Here is a 25,934-nt window from a genome sequence, read left to right on the forward strand (position 1 = left end):
CCAAAAAAGGCCCACCAGTAGTTTAATAGTAATATTATGAAAGTGATGCGAACACTTTTGTGCACAAAGAAAACAAAACTAATAATTGTATTTAACAATTTGTTCTCCTCCTTGGTGCGCGTTCATATGCAGACTACAGTGCATGCGGCTGATGTCTTTTGCTGATGTAGTTGCCAGCGTACAGACACAGAACACACTGGCATTTATTTGGGCTGTTTAAATATTGTTTACAAGGTTCGCATAATGACTTAAATAAAGAAATAACGGAAAAAATATTGGCAACTACGTCATATGATAAAATATAAATTTTGGGTTGAACTTTGGGGTCAAATGTCCTAAAACATCTAAACAATGTCTTATGCTAATAATAGTATAAGTGGAAAAATTGGCCTGTTGCATTATTCAAAAATAATGCACATCACTTCACATCATGGCTGCAAAATAAGTATTAAACACGTCACCATTTTTTAGTAGATATTTCTGAAGGTACTACTGAAATGAAATTTTCACCCGATGTTTTTAACAACCCAAGCAATCCACACATCAGTCCACAGAAATCAGACCATAAATGTCTATAAATTAAGTTGTGTGTAATCCTGTAAAACGTCACAGGGAAAGTATTGTTGCTTTGCTTATTTTGTTCATATCATACTAACAAGGAACTATTCTTCACAGCTCGAGAGCTGTCGTTCACACCACACAAGTTTGTGAATGTACACTGGAAACACCTGAATCATTGAACTATGCTGTAAAGACGGGAATTGCGACCATAGTTGGCTAACCATACTTTTGGGAAATGCACCCTACCCTGTACTTTCTTCTGCAAAACACAAAAGAAAATATTTTGAAGAATGTTGGTATTTGATAAACAATATTGGCCGCCAGGCTTCATTAACTTACATTGTATGGACCCAGAACCACTAAACATTTCTCAAAATATTTTCTCCTGTGTTTCACAGAAGATATGAAGTCATACAGGCTTTAAACCACGTGAGGTTGAATAAATGATGACAACATTTGTATTTTTAAATTAATTGTTGCTTTGGCTTATTCCCGGATCTGAACAAAGAAACTGCTTTAATTCAAAACCAACTATTGCAAACACAAGAGTTTTATATAATAATCTTTGTTAAATATATGTGTGCCATCATTATTGGCACCCTTTTAGTCAATGCATTGAGCTAATGAGGAGAATACATGACAAGGGATCTACATTTCAGAAATATAATAAAAATATACATTGCGAAAGTTGATTGATTTATTTCTGAAATCATTTCAATTCAGTTTTAAGAAATACAACATATAAAAGTGTAAAAAACCAGCAAAAGCAATGTTAACTGCTGCCATTAAAAGTGTGAATAACAAAGAAGAAAAATGAAAAGAATGCAAAAAATGTTTTTACAGTAAACCACATCCCTAAGAGAAACCTGTTTGTTAAATATGTGATCTGTTTGGTTTAAAGGTATAAAGGTAGTGAAGCTGCATTAGGTTTGATCTGTGTGTGTTTGTGAGATGGCAGAAGCCAGTATATCATGGGCTCAGGATCAGTTCAAATGTTCAGTATGTCGGGATCTCCTGAATGATCCAGTGACTGTTCCCTGTGGACACACTTACTGTATGAGATGTATCACAGACTGCTGGGATCAAGAGGATCAGAGAGGAATCTACAGATGTCCTCAATGCAGAAAGACCTTCAGTCCACGACCTGTTTTAGGGAAGAATGTGGTGGTCGCTGAGATGGTGGAGAAACTGAAGAAGACAAGAATTGAAGTTAGTGGAGATGTGAAGTGTGACACCTGCACTGGAAGAAAACTCAAAGCCATCAAATCCTGTCTGATGTGTCTGAACTCTTACTGTCAAACTCATCTTGATCAACATGAGAATTTCTTCAGAGGTAAAAGACACAACTTGGTAGAAGCCACCGGACAACTGCAGGAGATGATCTGCACTCGCCATGATAAAATGATGGAGATTTATTGTAATCGATGTCAGCTGTGTGTTTGCATGTTGTGTATGGTGGATGAACACAGAAATCATGATACTGTATCCATATCAACAGCAAGCGCAGAGAAACAGGTGAGATCTGAAGAAACTTATATTCTTATGTTCAGTGTTAACTCAAAGTTTAATTATCTTGTGTGTATAATAATGGAGATGCAACAATATATTGTTATTAGGGCTGTCTTGATATTAAACTTTTACTACATGATTATTGTTGCTGAAAGACAATGTGATAACAGTATTATTGTGATATCTATCAGTCAAATAAATTGTTATTATTGTTTATTTAGTTTTTCTCAGTTTTTGTCCAATGAATTCGATTTTATATATATAGCTCTTTTCACAATTGTTTATTTGTTTCAAAGCAAATTTACATTAATAGATGCAAGAAGAAACACAGAAAAATCATAAAACATAAGCAGCAGAATACAGAGGTTAAGATTATCCATACTAGCGTGCATTGTAATAATGTAACATGTAAGAGAGTGCTTAGGCCAATGTCAGCAGACTCCCCAGGGGTTGAAAAAAACTCAGAGGAGAAAAACACTGCTGGAAAAGTCCTAGGAGAAGAAAAAAAACCCTTGGGAGAGGGCCAGACATAGCTGATTCTATAGAGAATATAAAATATGTACGATTTTTTACAATTTATGGGGATTAAAACATAATATGTATATATACATAGATAAGTAGATTAGATGGGGGCAGCTGGTGGTCCTTGGTCTGACATCGGCTGGGCATCACGATGAAGGATGGCTACTAGATCAGTGGTGTGATGACCTCCATTTTATTAGATTTTATTAGTTTTGAGAGCTCTTTTATTTTAGTAGCTTTAAATGACTTAAGGTGTTCATGTGGTAATCTAGTATTAAATGTACTATTGGGTAGAGTGGTGGCTGCTTGCATAGCTTCAAGGTTTTCCCTAATAACTGTAATTTTGTTAGTGAAGAAGTTCATGAAGTCATGACTATTATGTTGGAGTTTAATATCGGTTTCTGTTTGTTCTTGGTTTGTACTAAAGAGGAAACGAGGGTTGTTATGATTTTCTTTAATGAGCGTACTAAGATAGGGAAGATCTGGCAGTTTTTATAGCCTGTCTGTTGTGTTAAACACTCTCTTTCCATGCTGCGCGCAATACCTCTAACTTTGTGCTTCTCCAATTTCGTTCCATTTTTCTAGTTACCTTTTTAAGGGCTGCAGTATGATGGTCATACCATGGAGCTGGCGCTTTTTCTTTGATTCTCATTGATCTAATGGGAGCAACAGCTTCCACCGTGCTAAAACAAATATTGTTGAGGGTTTCTATTAAAATATCCAGATCTTCATGGTTATGTGCAGCGTGTTTTATTTGGGACAGGTCTGGGAGAGTACTAATAAAGCTATCTTTAGTAATGGAAATTATTGTTCTGCCTAGACGGTAACGTGTTTACCAAGTGATCTATCTAGAAGTATGATGTATGAGACAAGGCAATGGTCTGAAACAGCATCTCTCTGAGATGATATTTCGATGTCATTAATATTGAGCCCAAGTGACAGAATTAAGTCTAATGGGTGCTTACAAGTTTGCGTGGGCCCTGACACGTTTTGTTTAATACAGAGAGAATTGAGAACATCCATAAACGCTAGTCCTAATGCATCTTTTGGGTTATCAATGTGGATATTGAAGTCACAAACGATAAGAGCTTTATCTACAGTCACTACAAGCTCAGACAGGAAATCTGCAATTTCTTAAAGAAAATCTGTGTGGTGGCCTGGAGGTCTGTAGATAGTAGCTAGGACGAAAGAAAGCTGTTTTTGTTACGATCAATTAGTTCCATTATTTCAAAGGAATAAAATTTTAGTTCAGATTTATGGTTTACTTTAAATATTTTATTGTAGATTGTAGCTACACCACCCCCTCTTTAATAGAAAAATGTAAGTTGACAAAACATAATTTCCTATAAGTTGAAGTAATTTGTTTAAATTAATCCAACTTCACTTTTTACAGTTTGAAATATTTATGACATTATCATATGTTTAGTATTACCATGATATCAATAATCATGGGGGGGTTATATGTTTTTTTGACAATACCGGTATATTGTGACACGTTGTTATACTAAAAACTAAAGTTATGTATCCTAGAGATATAGGGCAAAAAAATGTAATGACATGACATCTGTTTATTTCTATTAGCTGAGCTGCATCAACATATGTAAAAAACTTTTTTATTTTATTTTTAATAACAGGTTTAAGTTTCTTTTAGAGTCTTAGTTTCTTGTTATGTTTACGCTAACAGCAGATCGCTCGTGTCAAGCTTTAAAGAAATTGAAAGTGATATAAGTCCATTATGTGAAGTCATTATTGTTAAATGTTTCAGACTCAGTTAGAAGAAACACAGAATGAACTTCATCAGAAGATCCAGGAGAAAAAGAAAGATCTTCAGAAGCTCAGAGAGACGGTGGAGTCTTATAAGGTGAGATGATGTTTGAGACTTTTAATGAAGATCATAACAGCAGCCATATCACCCTGTAGCCCAAGACTGGTTGCCCACTGAAGCTAAGTAGGGTTGAGCCTGGTGAGTACTTGGATAAGAGACCAGCAGGTGGTGCTCACCCTGTGGTCTGTGTGGATCCAAACACCCAAGTCTCGTGATGTGGACACTATACTGTCAAAAAGCATTATCCTTCGGATGAGATGTTAAACCGAGGTTCTGACTCTCTGTGGTCCTTAAAGATTCCAGGATGTCTTTCGAGTAGGGGTGTGCCCCGGTATTCTGGCCAAACTTGCCCATTATACTAATTGTCTATATCTCTCTGTCTTCTCTCCATAAACTGTTGTGTGATGGATGTTCTGGTGCAAAATGGCTGCCGTCGCTTCATCCAGGTGGATGCTACACAGTGGTAGTGGTTGAGAAGATTCCCCCTTTCATATGTAAAGCGCTTTGAGTGCTGCAGAAAAGTGACTTACAAAGATTAGGATACAATCAAGTGATTTGTCATAAGAAGGCAATAACACAAAAGGTGCTTATGATAAGATTCAAGTTTTCACAATTCTGAAACAATACCCATTGAGAGAGAAAGAGAGTAAGTCAGTTTTTTAAAGCAGGCTGTAATACGTGTTGCTATGGTGGGATCATCAGAGCGAAATGAGAAGAAGATCTGGGTCACCAGCATAGCAGTAGAAGAAGCCATGTGCCTGTATGATTGGTCCTAAGCATGTTGTGTAGATGGAGAAAAGGAGTGGACCAAGCACTGATCCCTGAGGGACCCCAGTGACCATCTGGCTGCTGTGGAGCGCAAACCCTTCCAAGACATCCTGAAGTATCTATCGGACAGATACAATTTAAATCATTTAACCCTCATAAGTTTCCTGTATAAGTTATAGTTCCTTGGAGGTAAAAATGACCCCAGAGATTAAAAGAGTGATAACAAAAAATATATACATTTTTAATCATACAAATAATATGTCATTTTTTTCATTTACTTCCCATCTATACATTAATGCTGTGTTTTGGGAGATTTGAAGTACTTTTATACCCGTTTACCACTCAAATCCTCAACTACACTATTAGCTTGACTGAAAAATTCTATTTTTTTATGAAAAATGCACATAAATGTTGATCTAAATTTGATTTAAATTGTTTTTAGAAATTGATCTAGATGTTATGTGTTGAATTCAGCCATAGCAGAGGCCCATAGAGACCCATTCATTTTACTGGATGTGGCCAACTGCTCAACATCACCACTTTAGTGATACATTTTATGAATTTATCTTTATATAAACATTAGAAAGGACATTAAAATAAAAATGATTTCAAATAATAGAATTTTTTGTAGTTTTTGATGCATTTTGAAATGTCTGTTTTCACAAAATGCCACAGAAATTTGACAATGTAAGTATGTGTGTGTGTGTGTCAGTGTGTGTGCGCGTGTGTGTGTGCGCGCGTGCGTGCCTGCGTGTTTGTGACTCTGTCTTTCTGTGTGTGTGTCTGTGTCTTTATGTGTGTGTAAGTTTTACTGTGTCTTTGTGTGTGAGTCTGTGTTTGTGTGTGTTTGTTTGTGCGTGTGTATGAGTATGAGTACACCTGTGTGAGTATTATACATTTTTGTTTTGCATCTGTGGGTGTTTTTTCTATAAGAAATGCTCTCTTTGGCAGTCATACCTTTGTGTGTGTGTGATTGAGCATGTATTTCTATGTAACATTTGTGCTCTAGTACCAGGCCTACTTTTCTGTGTTGAAATTTTCAGATTTATTCTGGATGCACTGATTTTTTTTTTTTTTGCATTTCCCATTCATTTCAATTGGGGTCATTTTTACCCCCAAAGGGACTAATTAAGTGAATTTATTTTACGCCTCTTTTAGAACGTTTTTTTAATATGAATCTTGACAGATAATCTGGAAAAGTCACAAAATCTTATTCCACTGCGTTAAAGGGAACCATGTTTTTTAACAAAGAAAAGTGGCTTGGGGGTAGAATTGACCCCAAGGGTCTTATTAGGGTTAAAAATAAGTACCCATGATCCAAGTAGGAACTGATGATTGCTGCCAATAGGTCTATTAATATCTGAACCGAGAAATTGGATTTTGCCTTAGCTTCCAGTAAGATGTGATTGTAATGTTTGTGTGATACAACAGCGTTCTGCACAGACAGCAGTGGATGACTGTGAGATGATATTTACTCAACTGATCTCTGAAGTAACACAACTGATCAGAGATCAGGAGAAAACTGCAGTGAGTCGAGCTGAAGGACTTATGGAGGGACTGAAGCGAGAGATTGAAGATTTAAAGAGGAAAGATGCTGAAAAAAAGACGCTTTCACAAACACAAGTTCACTTTCCGTTTCTTAAGGTAAATAAACACATGGAGATACAGCGATTACAGTTAAAAGTCATTAGTTGTATTTCATCTGTTTTCTTGTCTCTGTGTTTAGAGTTTCCAGTCTCTTTCTCTCTCTGGATCTACAGAAAACTTCAATATCACTCCCAACGTCTCTTTTGATGCTGCTATGAAATCTATCACTCAGTACAGAGAGAAACTGCAGCGTTTCTGCATAGAAGAGATGAAGAAGATTTCTGGTAAGTACTGGATATTAATTCATTTTTACACTGTAAAAAATCCTTGTTGCACTTAAACTTTCAAGTTTAATTAACTTGGATTTCAACGTTATTACCTTAAGTTTTTCCAACTTAATTTTTATAATTTACAGCGACTCCTCACTAGTCAAGCCAGTTGAAATTAACTGTAATTTCAAGATGATTAAACTTAAAGTTTCAGTTGCAACAATGAATTTTTACAGTACTTGTTTTATAGCTTAAAAAATGAAATAGCTGTAGATTGTATTTTTTGCATAGAAATTAAACCGCAGATGTCATTTGGTTTTCAAAGTGAAAAAACCCCAGATGAGTTTGACCCCTGAACCCGAAAACAGGAGGGAATTCCTACAATGTAAGTAACTGAGATCGATCGATCAATCATACATCAGACTTATAGTTCAGTCATATGAGAGATGCATAAACCTTACAGTGCAGCTTATAAAGTAACTCCAAACCTTTACAAATCTTGGCATGAGATTTAAACAATCTTTGACAAATCACATCACTTTCATCTGTCTTCAGGCACGTGCAGGGGGGTGCCCTCATAAATGCTGTTTTTATTATTATTTAAATAATTAAAAATAATAAATTCAGAACAGGATAAAAATAGAATTATATTTTAAATATGACAAACAACACAAACCTGTAAACCTAATAATATCTTAATATCAAGGCAACATATAATATCATATCAAAACTGCATACTTGTTGATACACACACAGAAAATATACATTGTATTGTCACGAAAATGTAAAACTCTGTGTACTTTAACTGTACCCAGTCTGCTACATTAGTGCGCTGTTCCCAATGAAGTGCAAACCAACAGATGCGCTTGCATGAAATATGATTCACTTTTTAACACACACTTGCGACTGATAGTGGTGGTTAAAAGTGTGGGGGACAGAAACATTTTTATTTTAAAATTCTACCCTAACGTATGTAATAGTCTACTATTCTTCTTTCCATCAGGTTTCCATAAGTTCACTATGGATCCAAACTATAATTACCTCAAACTGTTAAACTGGAAACAAAAGGCTACATATGCTGATCCACAGCTGCAGTATCTGGATCATCCAGACAGATTTTACACCTGGACCCAGGTGTGGTGTACAGAAGCTGTGAATGGCCGCTGTTATTGGGAGATGGATTGGAGTGGACAGGGGAGGTCAGGTGTGGGTATAGCAGTGGCGTATAAGAGCATCAGTAGGAAAGGAAATCATCTTGAATGCGCAGCTGGACGAAACGATCAATCCTGGAGTCTTTACTGCTGTCCAAATTATTGTTCATTCATTCACAATAACATGGAGACGATTGTTTCTCTTTCCCCGACCAGCCGTAGAGTAGGAGTGTATGTGGATCCCAGTGCAGGAATATTATCTTTCTACAGCGTCTCAGACACAATGACCCTCATTCACAGAGTTCAGACAACATTCACTCAACCTCTCTATCCTATGTTTGAACTTGATGAACACTCAACATTAGTACTGTCATGTAACATTGTTAGTGATATTGATATTCTGGCTGCATTATTGTCATTTTAAAGTTGCAAGATTAATCCCTAAAAGGTCATTCACACACTGATTTTTGCCATTCATCAGATCAGTGTCAATTCTTACTGTTTATACTATAAATTAAAAATAATGCCAGCTGTAATGATCAAACTTTCACATGGTTTTTGTTGCATAGCAGTGCAGGATTAAGAGCTGATCATGAGAATTAAATGTTAATGTCTTTAAAGCTCTTTAAAGAAATCAATCAGGTTTTTATACATTTGGTGTACATTTTTAACTAATCTCATATTTGTGTGAGTCAAAACAATCATTTTAGGGTGAACTAACTCTACAAACCTCATGTAACATTTAAAACTGCTGTTTTGATGCTACTAGATCATACAGCCGCCTTTGATACAGTAGATCATGATGTACTTTTTTGGTGTTTAGAGCATTTGATTGGTATCAAGGGTGTCACCTTACAGTGGTTCACTTCATATGTTAGAAACAGGTCCTTTTCTGCATCATTGGGCAAATTCCTCAGCTCATTTTATAAGTGGTGTACCTCAGGGTTCTATCTTAGGCCCACTCCTCTTTAATTTATATATGCATCCATTGGGGGATATTATTAGAGATTTTTATAGACTTTATTAGAGAATTTATACACTGATGATACTCAGTTGTATATTCCTTTGTAATGAATAGTCAAAATCTGACATGAATCTGATTGTACAGCAGTGCAGGATAGAGAGCTGATCATGAATATTAAATTAATGTGTATGATTTATAGAAATCAATTCATTTTCTTTAATTATAAATTGCAATCTAATATTTGCGTGATCAATACACATGTAGTTAGCATTAAGGATTACTTCAATTTTAGTTTATGCTGTTTTATTTTTTTTATCAAGTATTGTGTCAGTTTGCAGTTTTGCATCAGTTGAGAGTCAGCTGCGTCAGACATGAACCAATCAAGTTTTAACACACATCACAGATTTATTTGAATCCCCACACTGACCTGAACTCCCACCTCTCAGGTCCTCCAGAGATCTGTCATCATCTAATCTGAGATGTTTTCTGATTGTCCTCAGTGATTTAGCACTGTAAATGAATACATTGTATTAATTCTTTCTTGTGTTTTTGACTTTGTTTATAACCTACTTTTGTGAAATTTTGCGAATTGTTCAATGTATTTTATGCATGATTTTCTGGATATGTTCATCAAAAATTAGGTTTTGATTTGTTTCTGTCCTTGCTCTATCCATGGCATAGATGCCCAGAATAAATCCCAATCTAAAACCAGCAAACCTAAACTGATTGCATTATCATTTAATATTAAATGTTGTCTGTTTAATTGTCGTATAAAAGTATTGACAGTTGTGATATTAGTATAAGCATGGTTAAGTGTACAGTTTTTGTTTAATACACACATACACAACACAAGATCATGTATATACTGTACTTTTTCTGCTCTGCAACAATGCAGCAATATTTTCTTTTATAATATTAATATAATAAAAATATAAAACATATTATTATTTTAAAAATATTAATTTTTATAATATTAATGTAATAAGTGTTTAAAGGAACAGTGTGCTGTGTTTGGAATTCGTTCCGCTGTTGCCCTGCTATACTGCTTGTGTGTTAATACTGTCACCTCAGTTTATCGCTGCCATTTTAAAGTGTTGGAACCCAGTGAGAAGAGGAAGGAGGAGCTAAGGATTGTGACATCAACGTTACATCCCAGCTGCCCCCTGTCCCAGTCATCCGTCTATCTCAGGACTACAGGCTCGGTCGAACTGTCGTGACACTGACCATAATCACCATGAGTGTGTGGAGTGCTGTGGGTGAATCTTTCTGAAGTGTGTACATTTGGACAGTTGTAGTGCTGTGCTGATATCTATGTTGTCAGTGGTCACTTCTGAGGCTGACGAAAGAGCCCGGTAATCGAAGGCTGAAGTGGTGACGCCGGGCGGCTGCTTTGTTGTGCTTATACGACTGAGACCTGTCGACCCCCCTCCTCGCCTGGTGGTGGCGCTCTTCGATTGTAACAAGTAAGGATTTGTTGTGAACATTGTGGAAAAACATCGAAGGAGGAAGACCTGTGATTGTTTGCTGTGTGGGAAAAGTATACCTGCTGCCTGTGTGTATAACGTTGCACTTGTGAGTGTTTACAGACGTCAGCCCACGTCCAAACCTCTTGCCCTGCGGCCTGAAGGAAAGGAGGCTTGAAGGAGCCAGTTTTATTCGGGCGGCCCGCTGTACGACAAGACCCCGCATCGTGGCCTACCTACCTGTGAGTTACCAACAGTGGACGTGTCGGTCCAAGTATTGCAGCAGCAGTGGCCTGTACCTTCCTTTGCCTGAAGCGACAGAGGTGTTGTATTCCTCCCTGCATGTTCACAAGAGTGCTATCATTGTTGAAGGAAATTTGTGTGTTCTTTGCTGTTAGCCTGCAGATCGGAGCCAAGGGCTTTGTGTCGCCATGGGACTGTTCCTTCGTCTGCAGTAAAATCAATGGTTAAGTGTGTAACAGACGTCTGTCCTAGTGAGGAAGACTAGAAGTTGCTGTATATCCACACGTCTTCTCCAAATATCTGTGTCTAGAAGGGCTAAAGCCTCATATCCATGCCGGTCCACTTGCCGTAAGTCGAACCCATTCAAGCCCAGAGCCCAGTGTACCTATCTGTATACTCACCTGTACGCCCCGGCCCAGTGTACCTCTCTGTATACGCACCTGTACGCCCAAAGCCAAGAGCCCAGTGTACCTCCCTGTATATGCACCTGTACGCCCAAAGTCAAGAGCCCAGTGTACCTATCTATATACTCACCTGTACGCCCAGAGCCCAGTGTACCTCCCTGTATACGCACCTGTACACCCAAAGCCAAGAGCCCTGTGTACCTCCCTGTAAACGCACCTGCAGACCCAAAGCCAAGAGCCCTGTGTACCTCCCTGTATACCCACCTGTACGCCCAAAGCCCAGAGCCCAGTGTACCTACCTGTATACTTACCGGTATGCCCAAAGCCCAGAGCCCAGTGTACCTCCCTGTATACTCACCTGTATGGCCAAAGCCCAGAGCCCAGTGTACCTCCCTGTATACTCACCTGTATGGCCAAAGCCCAGAGCCCAGTGTACCTCCCTGTATACTCACCTGTATGCCCAGAGCCCAGTGTACCTACCTGCATACCCACCTGTACGCCCCAAGCCAAGAGCCAGTGCATCTACTTGTATATTCACCTGTACGCCCCAAGCCAGGAGGCCAGAGTAACCACCTGTGGACCATCTGGACTCCTGCAGCTTTAAATCTAAGGTACCTACCTGTTCCATTTACCTGTGTCTCCTCCTCTAAGTCTTGGCAGAGAGGCTGTGAGTATCCGCCTGCAGGGCACTGAAGAGTCACAAAGAGGGAGACAAAGTCAAAGATACCCAACCCCAATTCACGTGTGGACGACGAAAGCGAGAACAGGCCAGGAAGACTTACCTGTGGTCCCTGTGAGACTCAGAAGTGACTCAGAGCTGATCCAAAGTTCCAGAACCTTACCCTTTTAAGAATCCCTCCCCTTTCCCCTTCCCTTCTTTTAAATAAAATAAACTTTGATATATTTTATCCCTTTTCTCTTCTGCTTGGTCATTGGGGCATTTTGGGACCTCCTCGGGGTGGAAACTGAGAGAGGAGCGTGACTCAAGTTAGGGGAGGTCCGCTCCGACCTGTGACATATATATATATATATATATATATATATATATATATATATATATATATATATATATATTAGGCCTGTCAATAGATTAAAATATTTAATCACGATTAATCACATGATTTCATGAGTTAACTCGCGATTAATCGCAAATTAATCACACATTTTTATTTGTTCTAAATTTACCTAAATGTTACACTTTTCAAGTTTTTAATGCTCTTATCAGCATGGATTTGGATAATATATATGCTATATGCAAATGTAAGTCTGCAACAGCCTGTTTACATTTTCAACAGAACCATCAGCCATAGATTTATAAATGTTTTTGCCTTTAGAAGACTTTGTTCTTTCTCCATTTCTGTTTGCTGCTGCATCATTTGTGACCTGTGCTGGCAAATTGAGTTTGGATGAGCAAATTTTCAAAAATTTGTCATTTATATTTTAACATTCTCTATTAAAAAACTTCAAAACAATTGGAACAATTTGACAAAGCATGACAGAACTATACCTGTTAACGCAGAGCAAAAACAATATCAATATATGTTACATATATGTTTTTCTTTTATTGATTAATTTTGACATTGAGACAGACCACTTACTGTAGGTCGGATAATGCAAGGGTTTAAAATAATGACACAACAGATACTTTTCCTTAACAGTTAACCAAACATTCACTTCAGATATAACAGATTATAGGTCATACCTGCGTGAATTCTTGTCAAAACAGATATTTTTAAACCTGTAATTTTGTGTTAGATGTCTATACATATCAGGGTCACGCACTCGCGCGTTTGTGTGCATGCTGACGTCTGCGTCAGACATCGCTTTTGAGCCTTGTCACTCTTAATAACTGTTTTAACATCAATCAGATCCCGAACTTGATCTCTCTTAATAATTATTTTAACTTCAAGAAAGTCCTGCAGTCTATTTTCTATCATTTCTGAATGCTTTAAAAACGAAACTAAAAAGTGAAAAAAAACACATCTTTGCTTTATATGGATTCGGGACGGTACATCTCACAAAAAACGTGCAGATAAAGAAAACTGCACGTGCAGAAAACGTGCATTTTAGATGTTTAATGACCATTTAGAGCATTGGATTTGATAGACGAGAGCTTAATGTTCTTATTTTTATGAAAAGCTCCGACTCATCTAAACAGCGCCAGTCACTTGCTGCATCTCAATTCATCCAGCTGTGGGTCAAACAGAAATTGCGTGTTGCGTATTACGTTTATTTTGACAGCCCTAATATATATATGTTGATAGGCCAACTTGTTCCCATTACTGCAAACACAGAGGCTTTAGATGAGATGTAAGAAAATACATACGTCCCTCACATTAGCATTTTTACTTCTTACACCCTAAAGCTATTTTGGGGATTTTCGCCTGGATTTGGCCTACCAAATTTCAAAAGCTTCCCATACCCACATGCAAAGGTTTACATACAAAAGTTTGGTATCATTTTACAGAAAACCCTTTGAAATTACATAAAACACTGTTGAAAGTGCTAAACATGGTTGTATGTGTTGTCAGTCCTCTAATAAACACAAAAATAAATAGGCGCTTTTTGATGCTTTTTTTCTAAGGTTTTTATTTGAAAGTGTATAACTCTGGCCCTGAGTGCCTCAGCTCCCTGCAGATAGTTTTGTTTGATTCCAGCAATTGTCAGCTTACAAAGGAAAAAGGATTTTTTTCTCTATTATAATCTATGCAAAAGTTATTCTACTCTAAATGAAGGAATAATACCCTTTTTGTATTTAATTTCCACCTAAAAATATTTGAAGTGCTCCCATAACCACATACAGTGGAATAAATGCAAAATCTTTATATCATTGTAAAGAAAACCCTTTGAAGTTACATAAAAAGCTGCTGTCTCTGACAAATAGTGTTATTTATGTTGTTTTTCATATGATGAAACACCAAATTTTCTTTTTTTATGTCATAAATACTGTCTCTGATAGTGTATAACTCTGGTTCTGGGTGCTCTAGCAGACTGCAGACAGTTCTGGTTGTTACCAGCAGCAGACAGTAAACACCCAAAAAAAGAATGATCTCTTTAGCATGTCGCTTTCAAAAGTTATTCTCATTTTACTGAAGGAAAATACATTTTTCATATAAATATAATTTTTTTGTTTTGCACATATAATAAATAGCAAGGGATTATATATGCACACAACCAAAGAAAATGCTGTGAATGGACTCATTTTTTAGAGTAGGACCTAAAATAAAAGATGGTGTATAATTTGTGGCTATATGTGCTATCTGAGGCAGCCAGAGGTGGAAAGTAACGAATTACATTTACTCACGTTACTGTAATTGAGTAGTTTTTTGTGTGTTTTTACTTTTTGAGTAGTTTTTAAAATCTGTACTGTTACTTTTACTAAAGTTTGTTTTATTTAAAGTATTGTACTTCGCTACATTTTAAATCATATCCATTACTGAGTAAAAAAAAATTTAAAAAGCAAGGTGATAAAGACGCGCAACGGATGTAAATGGGCGGGGCTCGGGGGAACGCGCAAAAAGAACCATGGAGACGGACGAGACAGGCGCACGCAGACCCGCCTCAGTTCAAATCTTATGAAAGAAACCCCTGGTCATATTTAAGGGACCACTTTCCACTGACGCGAAGCGAGTGTTTCATTTCTATGAAAGGTAGGATTCATGCTCTTAAGTACGAAATTGCACGACGCGTTTTTAATACCATGCGCATTATCTTTGGAGGTCTAGCAGCTTCGCGTCAAGTCAAACACAACTTCAAAACGTCCTCGAGAATGCGCAGGTCATTAGACATTGCAGAGAGAGAGCGAGAGAGAGAGAGAGAGAGAGAGAGAGAGAGAGAGAGAGAGAGAGAGAGAGAGAGAAGAATAGGTACCCAGGTCAGGGAAGTAAGAAGATAATAAACGTGTCAAATGTATATGGCACTCATCTCATTATATGCTCATTTAAACTATATATAGTTTAATAAAATAATGTATGTTACCAGCAATACATCAATTACAATCTTACTATAGTGATTGTATTTACAAGCTGCTGACCACCTTCAAAAGTGCATAACTCACATGTAAAATCATTAAATAATTCCATAAATTTTTCTTAGTTTAAAAAAGCTTTTTATTTTATTAACTTTTTGTTATTGCACTTTAATTGTAAAGATGTTCCTACAATTAAAAATAACTAGTTTGAGATTTATATTCCCTTGTCGTTTTTTAACTATACTAAAATCCTCCACCTCTCCACGCTGTAAAAAAAGTAACTTTTACTCTGAATAAAGTTAAAATGTTTTACTTTTACTTGAGTAGATTTTTAGACAAGTAACTTTACTTTTACTTGAGTAAAATATTATTAAAGTAACTTTACTTTTACTTGAGTACAATATTTTAGTACTTTTTCCACCTCTGGAGGCAGCTCACGTCATGTTTCACATAAATTTACAAAAGACCATTTTTTACCTAACTATTCATTCAACGATTGTTGGATATGTGTTGACAATAGATCAAAAATAGCGCTGTAGCCTTATTCCTGAAAGTGAGACCTTTCATTTGATATAAGACTTGCCCATGTTTGTCATATTTGAAAAATATGAAATATGTGAATATTAAATGATATAAAAAAATATGGGGGGGGGGGGGTGATAGTGTAAATTAAGTGTAACTAACTTTCTTACAGTAAAAAACAGTGATGCATATCTGCAGAAAGTAGAGACTCTAAGCTTTCAAACAGTATCTAATATGTGGTACTGGGTCCATGACAGACCATTAAAAATTAAAGGTATATTTTATATTAAGTCAAAATACAAAATTTTGGCCCCGGGACAGGGTCCTCAGGGTTTAAGAGGTTAAAGGGTTAGTTCAACCTAAAATTACAATCTTATCATAAATCACTTACCACTGTGTCTTTCTAAACCACCAAGTCCTTTGATTGTCTTCAGATTACATTTTTAGATATTTTTGATGAAAACTGGGAGACTTGTGACTGTCCCATAACTGCAGTTTAATTTTCACAATCAAGCCCAGAAAAGAATGAAAGACATCGCCAAAAAGGTCCATGTGCCATCAATAGTTTAATAATAATATTATGAAGTGACGCAAACACTTTTGTGCACAAAGAAAACAAAACGAATGATTTTATTTAACAATTTGTTCTCTTCTGTGCGCTTTCATGTGCAGATTACGACGCATGCTGCTGACGTCTTCTGCTTATGTAGTGGCCAGCGTACAGACATATATACACTGGCAAATAATTTTTACATTTATACGGGCTGTTTAAATATTGTTTATAATATTCGCATAATGGTTTAAATAAAAAAAGGGGAAAAACATACAACTACGTCATATGATAAAATATACATTTTGGGTTGAACTTTGGGGTCACATGTCTTAAACATCTAAACAATGTCTTATGCTAATAATAGTATAAGTGGAATAATTGGCCCGTTGCATTATTCAAAAATAATGCACATCACTTCACATCATGGCTGCAAAATAAGTATTAAACACATCACCATTTTTTAGTAGATATTTCTGAAGGTACTACTGAAATGAAATTTTCACCAGATGTTTGTAACAACCCAAGCAATCCACACATCAGTCCACAGAAACCAGACCATAAATGTCTATAAATTGTGTGTAATCCTGTAAAACGTCACAGGGAAAGTATTGTTGCTTTGCTTATTTTGTTCAAAGCACGATCAATGTAAGTCTACATATCATACTAACAAGGAACTATTCTTCACAGCTCGAGAGCTGTCGTTCACACCACACAAGTTTGTGAATGTACACTGGAAACACCTGAATCATTGAACTATGCTGTAAAGACGGGAATTGCGACCATAGTTGGCTAACCATACTTTTGGGAAACGCACCCCACCCTGTACTTTCTTCTGCAAAACACAAAAGAAAATATTTTCAAGAATGTTGGTATTTGATAAACAATATTGGCCTCCAGGCTTCATTGACTTACATTGTTTGGACCCAGAATCACTAAACATTTCTCAAAATTTTTTCTTCTGCGTTTCACAGAAGAAATGAAGTCATACAGGTTTTAAACCATGTGAGGTTGAAAAACATTTGTATTTGTAAATTAACTATTCCTTTGGCTTATTCCCAGATCTGATCCAACAGCATTCATCTTTTGCTGAGCCCTTTCAGAAGCATCAATGATTCAGTTTTGTCCAGATCAAAGTTTTAATAAATATACAGATGATGGATACAATTATATAAACACTCATTGTTATAGTTGTTGATAGTTTTCATGTAGAATACTTTGTGAAAACATTCAGTGTGGTTAGCTTTTGTTATTTTATATTGTCTATGTTGAAGCTGAAACAAAAATGACATTTAACTTAAATTAGCAATATTAGTTACATTATTTGAATACGATAAAAAAGTAAAATCAAGATGAAAGTGTAAACTAAAAATATAAAAATAAAAGCTTATTTAAAATATTAATAAAACTTAAAAATAACTATGATCAGAATCTTCTCCAGTGCCCTCCACTAATATTGACAATCTTGGTAAAACCTGCTTTAATTCAAAACCAACTATTGCAAACACAAGAGTTTTATATAATAATCTTTGTTAAATATATGTGTGCCATCATTATTGGCACCCTTTTAGTCAATGCATTGAGCTAATGAGGAGAATACATGAAAAGGGATCTACATTTCAGAAATATAATAAAAATATACATTGCGAAAGTTGATTGATTTATTTCTGAAATCATTTCAATTCAGTTTTAAGAAATACAACATATAAAAGTGTACAAAACCAGCAAAAGCAATGTTAACTGCTGCCATTAAAAGTGTGAATAACAAAGAAGAAAAATGTATTTAGAGTAAACCACATCACTAAGAGAAACCTGTTTATTAAATATGTGATCTGTTTGGTTTAAAGGTATAAAGGTAGTGAAGCTGCATTAGGTTTGATCTGTGTCTCTGTGTGTGTTTGTGAGATGGCAGAAGCCAGTATATCATGGGCTCAGGATCAGTTCAGATGTTCAGTATGTCTGGATCTCCTGAAGGATCCAGTGACTGTTCCCTGTGGACACACTTACTGTATGAGATGTATCACAGACTGCTGGGATCAAGAGGATCAGAGAGGAATCTACAGATGTCCTCAATGCAGAAAGACCTTCAGTCCACGACCTGTTTTAGGGAAGAATGTGGTGGTCGCTGAGATGGTGGAGAAACTGAAGAAGACAAGAATTGAAGTTAGTGGAGATGTGAAGTGTGACGTCTGTACTGGAAGAAAACTCAAAGCCATCAAATCCTGTCTGATGTGTCTGAACTCTTACTGTCAAACTCATCTTGATCAACATGAGAATTTCTTCAGAGGTAAAAGACACAACTTGGTAGAAGCCACCGGACAACTGCAGGAGATGATCTGCTCTCGACATGATAAAATGATTGACATGTACTGCCGAACTGACCAGCGATGTATTTGCATGTTGTGTATGGTGGATGCACACAGAAATCATGACACTGTATCCATATCAACAGCAAGCGCAGAGAAACAGGTGAGATCTGAAGAAACTCATATTCTTAAGTTAAGCATCAACTTCAGTTAATTGTTACAAAAGAAATGTATTTATCGTAAACTCTGTGTAATTAAATCTCAGAAATACTAACCAACAACATTGCATTGTATACTTTAATGTGTTTCATTCAAATATAAATTTTTGCGCATAAAAGCTTGTTGCTTTAACTTAATAAAATTATGACATCGTTTTCTTACACAATTGGATAGATTTATCTGAACATAAGCCGGGAGATTGTACTTAAAATTAAACATGAAGCTCACTCAACTTAATTTGTTGAAAATTCAACACAGAATGAAGTTCATCAGAAGATCCAGGAAAGAGAGAAAGATCTTCAGAAGCTCAGAGAGACGGTGGACTCTTATAAGGTGAGATGATGTTCGAGACTGAAGCTCATTGTGTTTTCCAGTAAGATGTGATTGTAATGTTTGTGTGATATAACAGAGATCTGCACAGACAGCAGTGGAGGACTGTGAGATGATGTTTACTCAACTGATCTCTGAAGTAACACAACTGATCAGAGATCAGGAGAAGACTGCAGTGAGTCGAGCTGAAGGACTTTTGGAGGGACTGAAGCGGGAGATTGAAGATTTAAAGAGGAAAGATGCTGAAATAAAGACGTTTTCACAAACACAAGATCACTTTCAGTTTCTTCAGGTAAATAAACACATGGAGATACAGCGATTACAGTTAAAACTAGATTGGTACATTTGTGAAGAAAATGTGGAGTGGTGCTTGTTGTGGAAACATTCGGGGAAACAAAATATAAAAAAATGTTAATCTGACTCAAAAGAACTCACCCCGAATGTTAATATGTTCTGATGCAGAGATATAAAACTTTGTTTATTCTGTTGCTACGGTACTGTATTTGGTTGATAGCGAGTGTCTTGGCAGTGGCCAATGATTATACTCTATAGGCTGCTTGCCAGCGTGAATGATATAAACCAACCGCAACGTCTCTATGACACTGTGGTGCAAACATATCACTGCGAATTTTATAATGGCAGTCTATGGGATAGGTTGCCCTTTCTGAAAACCTGCAATTATTAAAGTCATAGCACACCTCTCATGAATAAACCGGTCAATTTCATGGGTCTACGACAAACCACGCGGGTTGAGTTACGTGCCGAAGTTTTGTCCAGATATAGGAAGAAGAATATCCCTGAGCAATAATACTAGTAATGCTTTGCATAAATGGAAGCACGACTAATGGTGCGTTCACACCAGATGCGGAAGAGGCAGCAAGTGCGAGTGATTCTTGCATCGTGTTAACCAATAAGGAGCTTGCTCTAGCAGTGATGTGACTACAGGAAGCGAGCGGAGGCAGAAAAACAAAACAACAATGGAGAGTCAATCATCTTTGCTATACGAGACATCTTTGTAATTTTAAAAGGATCTTGTTTGGAAGAAAGTGAGTTAGGAGTGTGTCAATCAATCTGGTAAGTTTACTCAATTTGAGCAATATATTATATGTCTTAAATGTCTTGAATTTCAAGCTTGAATGAAGCGAGTTAACTCAAATTGTTCAAACGTCCAACTACGTGCGAATATCTCGTTTTTGCCACCTCGTCTGGTGTGAACGCACAGTAAAAAGTGTCATTAGTTGTATTTCATCTGTTTTCTTGTCTCTGTGTTTAGAGTTTCCAGTCTCTTTCTCTCTCTGGATCTACAGAAAACTTCAATATCACTCCCGACGTCTCTTTTGATGCTGCTATGAAATCTATCACTCAGTACAGAGAGAAACTGCAGCGTTTCTGCAGAGAAGAGATGAAGAAGATTTCTGGTAACTACTGGATATTAATTCAATCTCAAAATCAAGCATCATTATGTTTCCATCCAAAGTTGCTAATTTAACCTATGCACAAATTCAGAGTATAGCATAACACATTTGTGTATAAAGCACAGTTTCCATCCATTGAGTCAAATAGAATAAAATTTAACTTTTTGCAATGGGATACGGCACTTTAGGTCTTTTCGTATATAATGAATTATTCAAACGTTACTGTGTGAGACACTTTTGACGACACACTTTTGCTAAAACCTTTCACAATGACTAACACAACATTCAGATGATGTGCAATAAGATCGGTCTGCTGGTTAGTCCGGTTTTGTTGTCCCACTGAACTCCAAGGCAAAGTCACATAACTTTTTTATGTTCACAGAGGAATTCATTCAGTAAATGTTTTTACATCATAGCTTATGCGCATATATTTTTAAAGTACAAGAAATGTATTGGACTCAATTAAGCACATATGCCTTAAGTCATTTTTTTATTCATGTGCATCTTGGTGTTTCCATCCAGCAGTTTTTATGCAATATCCCAAAATACACATACAAATATTTTGATGGAAACACTGTAAAGAGTAAAAAGTTGGATCAAATTTGTTCAATTAATAGCACCTTAAAATGTTTCTAATTTCACTTTAGTTTAGTTTAAGTTGAAACAATTTTTTTAGGTGTTAATATTTGAAGTAATTTTTTAAGGTGATCCACTTTTTAGAGTGTATACAGTAGATGTAGATTTTATTTTTGCATGAAATGTAATCACAGTTGTCATTTGGTTTTCACAGTGACAAACACCCAGATGAGTTTGATTGCTGAACCCAGAAACAGGAGGGAATTCCTGCAATGTAAGTTACTGAGATCAATCAATCATACATCAGATTTACAGTTCAGTCGAGTAAGAGACACATTTACTACACTGAAAAAAGTAAAAGTTGGATCAACTTTTGGATCAACAAAATTACTTCAAAATTAGTCATTCGTAAAAATGTAAAGTTTTATAAACTTAAAGGGGACATCTCACAAGACTTTTTTAAGATTTCAAATAAATCTTTAGGGTCTCCAGAGTACATATGTGAAGTTTTAGCTTAAAATACCATATAGATAATTCATTATAGGATGTTAAAATTGACACTTTGTAGGTGTGAGTAAAAAATGTGCCGTTTCTGGATGCGTCCTTAAAAATGCAAATGAGCTTATGCAAACACTGATCACCATAATGGTGGTTTGTTGAAATTGAAACTCAATTGTGCTGTCAATTATTTTCTCTCTCTGCACTAAATGGCAGTGTCATGGTTGGATAGTGTAAATTAAGGGGCGGTATTATTATAATAAGATCCATTTCTGACATCACCAGGGGAGCCAAATTTCAATGACCTTTTTTATACATGCTTGCAGAGAATGGTTTACCAAAACTAAGTTACTTGATCTTTTACACATTTTCTAGGTTGATAGAAGCACTCTTAAACCACTCTTGAAAAAAGTCTTTGGTTATATGTCAAATATACTTCGATATCAAAATAAAATGTCTGCTGCTGGAGGTACAGTGCAGTTTTATCAGAGGATATGATGGATACACAGTTAAAGGTGCTGTATGTAGTTTACAGCGGCCTCTAGCGGTGATGTTTCAGATTGCAACCAATAAGTTTACAAGCGCGTCCTTGAACTCATGAGCGACGGCCAGACTGACATTTAACACACCGGAGAAAGCATCACACAACATGCTGGAAACTCAGGTAAACTCCCACTGCAACGTTTAATTGACTGCATTTAGCCTGTTATGTGGTGTTACTTACATTTGCGGTAAGATAACGAAAACGATTAGTGAACTAACTTACACTGAACAATTTCAGTATTAACAGTAAAGCCCGGTATATACTGTGCTATTTAAAATAGTCCTTTAGGGTTGTTGCTTGCCACACTGTGCGATCAATATCGTAGTTTAGTCCATGTCACACTGTATAATCTCAGTTTCCATCAATGTCAGACTGTACGAGTTTAAAGACTTTTAAAAAGCGGACGCATGCAAACAAACGCGTCCGCAGTTTTACGTCATCGATCGACGACGGCTGGGCAAACACGTTAAAGAAAAGGCTAGCAAACCGAAATAACGTCTAAAAAACTAAAGCAGATAATCAAAATATATTTGACATGCTTTGTAGTAAGGTTAGCTTACCTGTCCAAAAGGATGAAAGCAAACTCCGGATCCGTTTTTATACCCAAAACAAAGCGGAGGTTTCTCCATAATTCATATGCCCTGCCAATGTTAATCCGTGTTTTTGTCCTTGGTTGATCCGATTCACGTTTGGCCTAACGAACTTCAGCAGATAACTTTTCTTCACAATATGTGGAGTTTGTGTTGGAGTCTGTGTTGTGCTGGGAGCAGGTCGTTTCAGTCTGTTATCAGACAGTGTCGTCGCTGTTGAGCGCAAAGTCAGTAGACGAGGCGAGAGGCGAGTGGCTCGGGAGCGCGCATGCAGGTGACGTCACTGGATTTCGCGCCAAATCCGGCCCGGTACTTTCACATAAAAATAATAATATTTTTTTTTCAGAGGTAATAGCAAAACCCGCAAAGTGGATCATTTTAATGTGAGATTACAACACATTCGCACAAAGGCAATTGAAAATGGATTAGTTTAAGTAGAAACGTTACGTACAGAACCTTTAATAGAAGATAATGATTTTTTTTCTTTCAACAGAAAAGTTTAAATGGTACATAAGAATTGAACCCTCTGTACTGTGTGGGAAAAAAGTGTTTATTTTCATTAAATTAGATAAAAAGTATCCATAATACAATGAGTTGTTGGAAAGCATTATTGGTGCATCACTGCAACAAACATGGCCGAGATTGTTTACAATGTGCCAGTTTGGTTATAAGTACATAATCGCCACATTCCAGCAACGTTCAATCTAACTGAATCTGGTTTATACGTCATCACAATGTAATCATGTTACTGTAAGTGGGTTAGGCCTACAAGCAATCCCTATTCATATTGTATGAAGTGTAACACTGAGTTCTTTCCACCAGGTTTCCATCAGTTCACACTGGATCCAAACACAGTGAATCATTATATTAAACTCTCCGAGTGGAATAAAGCGGGTACACTTGTAACTTCACACCAGCCGTATGTGGATCATCCTGACAGATTTGACGGCTGGACCGAGGTTTTCTGCACAGAAGGTGTGAATGGCCGCTGTTATTGGGAGGTGGAGTGGAGTGGACAGCGAAAGTCAGGTGTAGATATAGCAGTGGCGTATAAGAGCATGAGCAGAAAGGGAAATGGTCTTGACTCTGCAGCTGGACGTAACGATCAATCCTGGAATTTATTCTGCAGCCCGAGTTATTATTCATTCATGCACAATAACATGGAGACGATTATTTCTATTAACCCAACCATCTCAAGAATAGGAGTGTATGTGGATCACAGTGCAGGAATATTATCTTTCTACAGCGTCTCAGACACAATGACCCTCATTCACAGAGTTCAGACAACATTCACTCAACCTCTCTATCCTATGTTTGGTCTGGACGAGGGCTCGGCATTCAGACTGTCATCTAACATTATTAATGATATTGAGATTCTGCAAATAGCATTTTTCTCAAATTAAGGTTTGAATAAATTTACATTTTTAACTAATCTCAAATTTGTGTGAGACAAAACAATCATTTTAGGGTGAATTAACCCTACAAGCCTCATTTAACATTTAAAACTGCTGGTAAAAACACTTTTTTGATGCTACTAGATCTGCTAATAGATCATGATGTACTTTTTTGGCGTTTAGCATTTGATTGATTTGGTATCAAGGGTGCCACCTCACAGTGGTTCACTTCATATCTTAGAGACAGGTCCATTTCTGTATCATTGGGAGCATTTTCCTCGTCCTCAGCTCCAATTATTAGTGGTGTACCTCAAAGTTTTATCTTAGGACCGCTCCTCTTTAATTTATATATGCGTCCATTAGGGAATATTATCAGAGACCAGAATGTTTCGTTTCATTTATACGCTGATGATACTCAGTTGTATATTTAGTTAAAAGCTGCTGATTCCATCCAACAGTTGTTGGACTGGTTTGATGATGTTAGGAAATGGCTTGGTGTCACCTTAGACGCTGAATTATGTTTAACCAAGCAAATAAATTCAGTTGTTTAGAATAGTTTTTATCAATTATGGATTATTTCTAAAATTAATTCATTCTTGTCTTCTCAAGATTTGGAGAAGGGTCATTCATGCTTTTATCATGTCCCGTTTAGATTACTGCAACTCATTTTATTTTGGTCTTCCTCAGTCATCCATTTCTTGCCTCCAGATTGTTCAAAATGCAGCTGCAAGGATGTTAACCAGAACAAAGAAATTTGACTATGTCACCCCAATCTTAGCATCGCTCCATTGGCTCCCAGTCCATTTAATGATTCAGTTTAAAATTCTTTTGTTTGTTTTTAAAGCTCTTAATGATCAAGCATCCTCTTATTATTCCACACTCCTCTAGTAGACCCTTAAGGTATGCTGATCAGTACATGCATACCGATGTCCCTTGATCATGTTTAAAAACCAAAAGCGACAGAGCTTTTTCAGTTGCTGCCCCTCGCTTATAGAATTAGTTGCCACTTTAGTTGTCTTATTGTTTTTAAGAAGAGGCTGAAAATGTATTTTTATCCTATGTGTTTAAATCTATTTTTACTACTGTGTTATTTTAGTATATTGTCTTCCATGTTGTTTTATTTTGATTTTATTTATTATTATTAATTTTCTATACTCGGTAGTACCGCACTTTGGCTTTGCTGTGTTTAAATGTGTTATGTAAATAAAACTTACTTTACTTACTTACTTCTGTGATCAATACACATGTCATTCTTATTTAGTTTAATTTTTGGATTTTATTATCAAGCATTGTGTCAGTTTGCAGCTTTGTATCAGTTGACAGTCTGTTTCTGAAATAAACTAATCAAGTTTTGACACACATCAAAGATTTATTTGAATTTGCACACTGACTTTAAATCCCACCTCCATAACCAGCTCCACCAGAGATCTTTCATCATCTAATCTGATTTGTTTTCAGTGATAGCACTTTTGTGATACATTGTATTCATATAATTAATTTATAAACAGATGTATTTTAGTTTTACTGAAGAGATGTGACTTGTTCAGGTTGTACATGTAATAAGAGTGAAGTGACTTAGATCAATAAATAAAATGTGAAATGTGTGCCCTGTAACCTCACCTACTGCACATGTCATTACTGTACCTCATGCGGGAGTTTTAGTCGCCTCAGGATGGAGCAGCCCAACAAACACAGAACGTTCCCATATGGTAATTTTTCCCATGTAGGTTATTTTTAGGTTTTATTTTTAAAGG

General features: G+C 36.6%; 1 protein-coding gene across 3 annotated transcripts; it reads left to right on the forward strand.

Annotated features, from left to right (window-relative positions):
- Nucleotides 1–649: 649 nt before the first annotated feature.
- LOC129436812 (tripartite motif-containing protein 16-like) lies at nucleotides 650–25,788 on the forward strand. Of its 3 annotated transcripts, none has more exons than XM_073857829.1 (6): nucleotides 650–2,076; nucleotides 4,358–4,453; nucleotides 6,617–6,829; nucleotides 20,437–20,581; nucleotides 21,369–21,428; nucleotides 23,609–25,788. In XM_073857829.1, the coding sequence occupies exons 1-6, from the start codon at nucleotides 1,513–1,515 to the stop codon at nucleotides 24,187–24,189; spliced, it is 1,659 nt and encodes a 552-aa protein (XP_073713930.1). In that variant the 5' UTR covers nucleotides 650–1,512; the 3' UTR covers nucleotides 24,190–25,788. The 3 variants fall into 3 exon arrangements, with proteins under 3 accessions (XP_073713930.1, XP_055051044.2, XP_073713931.1); XM_055195069.2 differs by lacking the exons at nucleotides 20,437–20,581; nucleotides 21,369–21,428; nucleotides 23,609–25,788 and adding exons at nucleotides 6,912–7,056; nucleotides 7,367–7,426; nucleotides 8,045–9,876 and having other exon boundaries at nucleotides 658–2,076; XM_073857830.1 differs by lacking the exons at nucleotides 650–2,076; nucleotides 4,358–4,453; nucleotides 6,617–6,829 and adding exons at nucleotides 17,962–18,777; nucleotides 19,092–19,166; nucleotides 19,243–19,455.
- Nucleotides 25,789–25,934: the final 146 nt, after the last annotated feature.

This window comes from Misgurnus anguillicaudatus, chromosome 19 (genome assembly GCF_027580225.2).
Source record: "Misgurnus anguillicaudatus chromosome 19, ASM2758022v2, whole genome shotgun sequence".
Classification (NCBI taxonomy): domain Eukaryota; kingdom Metazoa; phylum Chordata; class Actinopteri; order Cypriniformes; family Cobitidae; genus Misgurnus; species Misgurnus anguillicaudatus.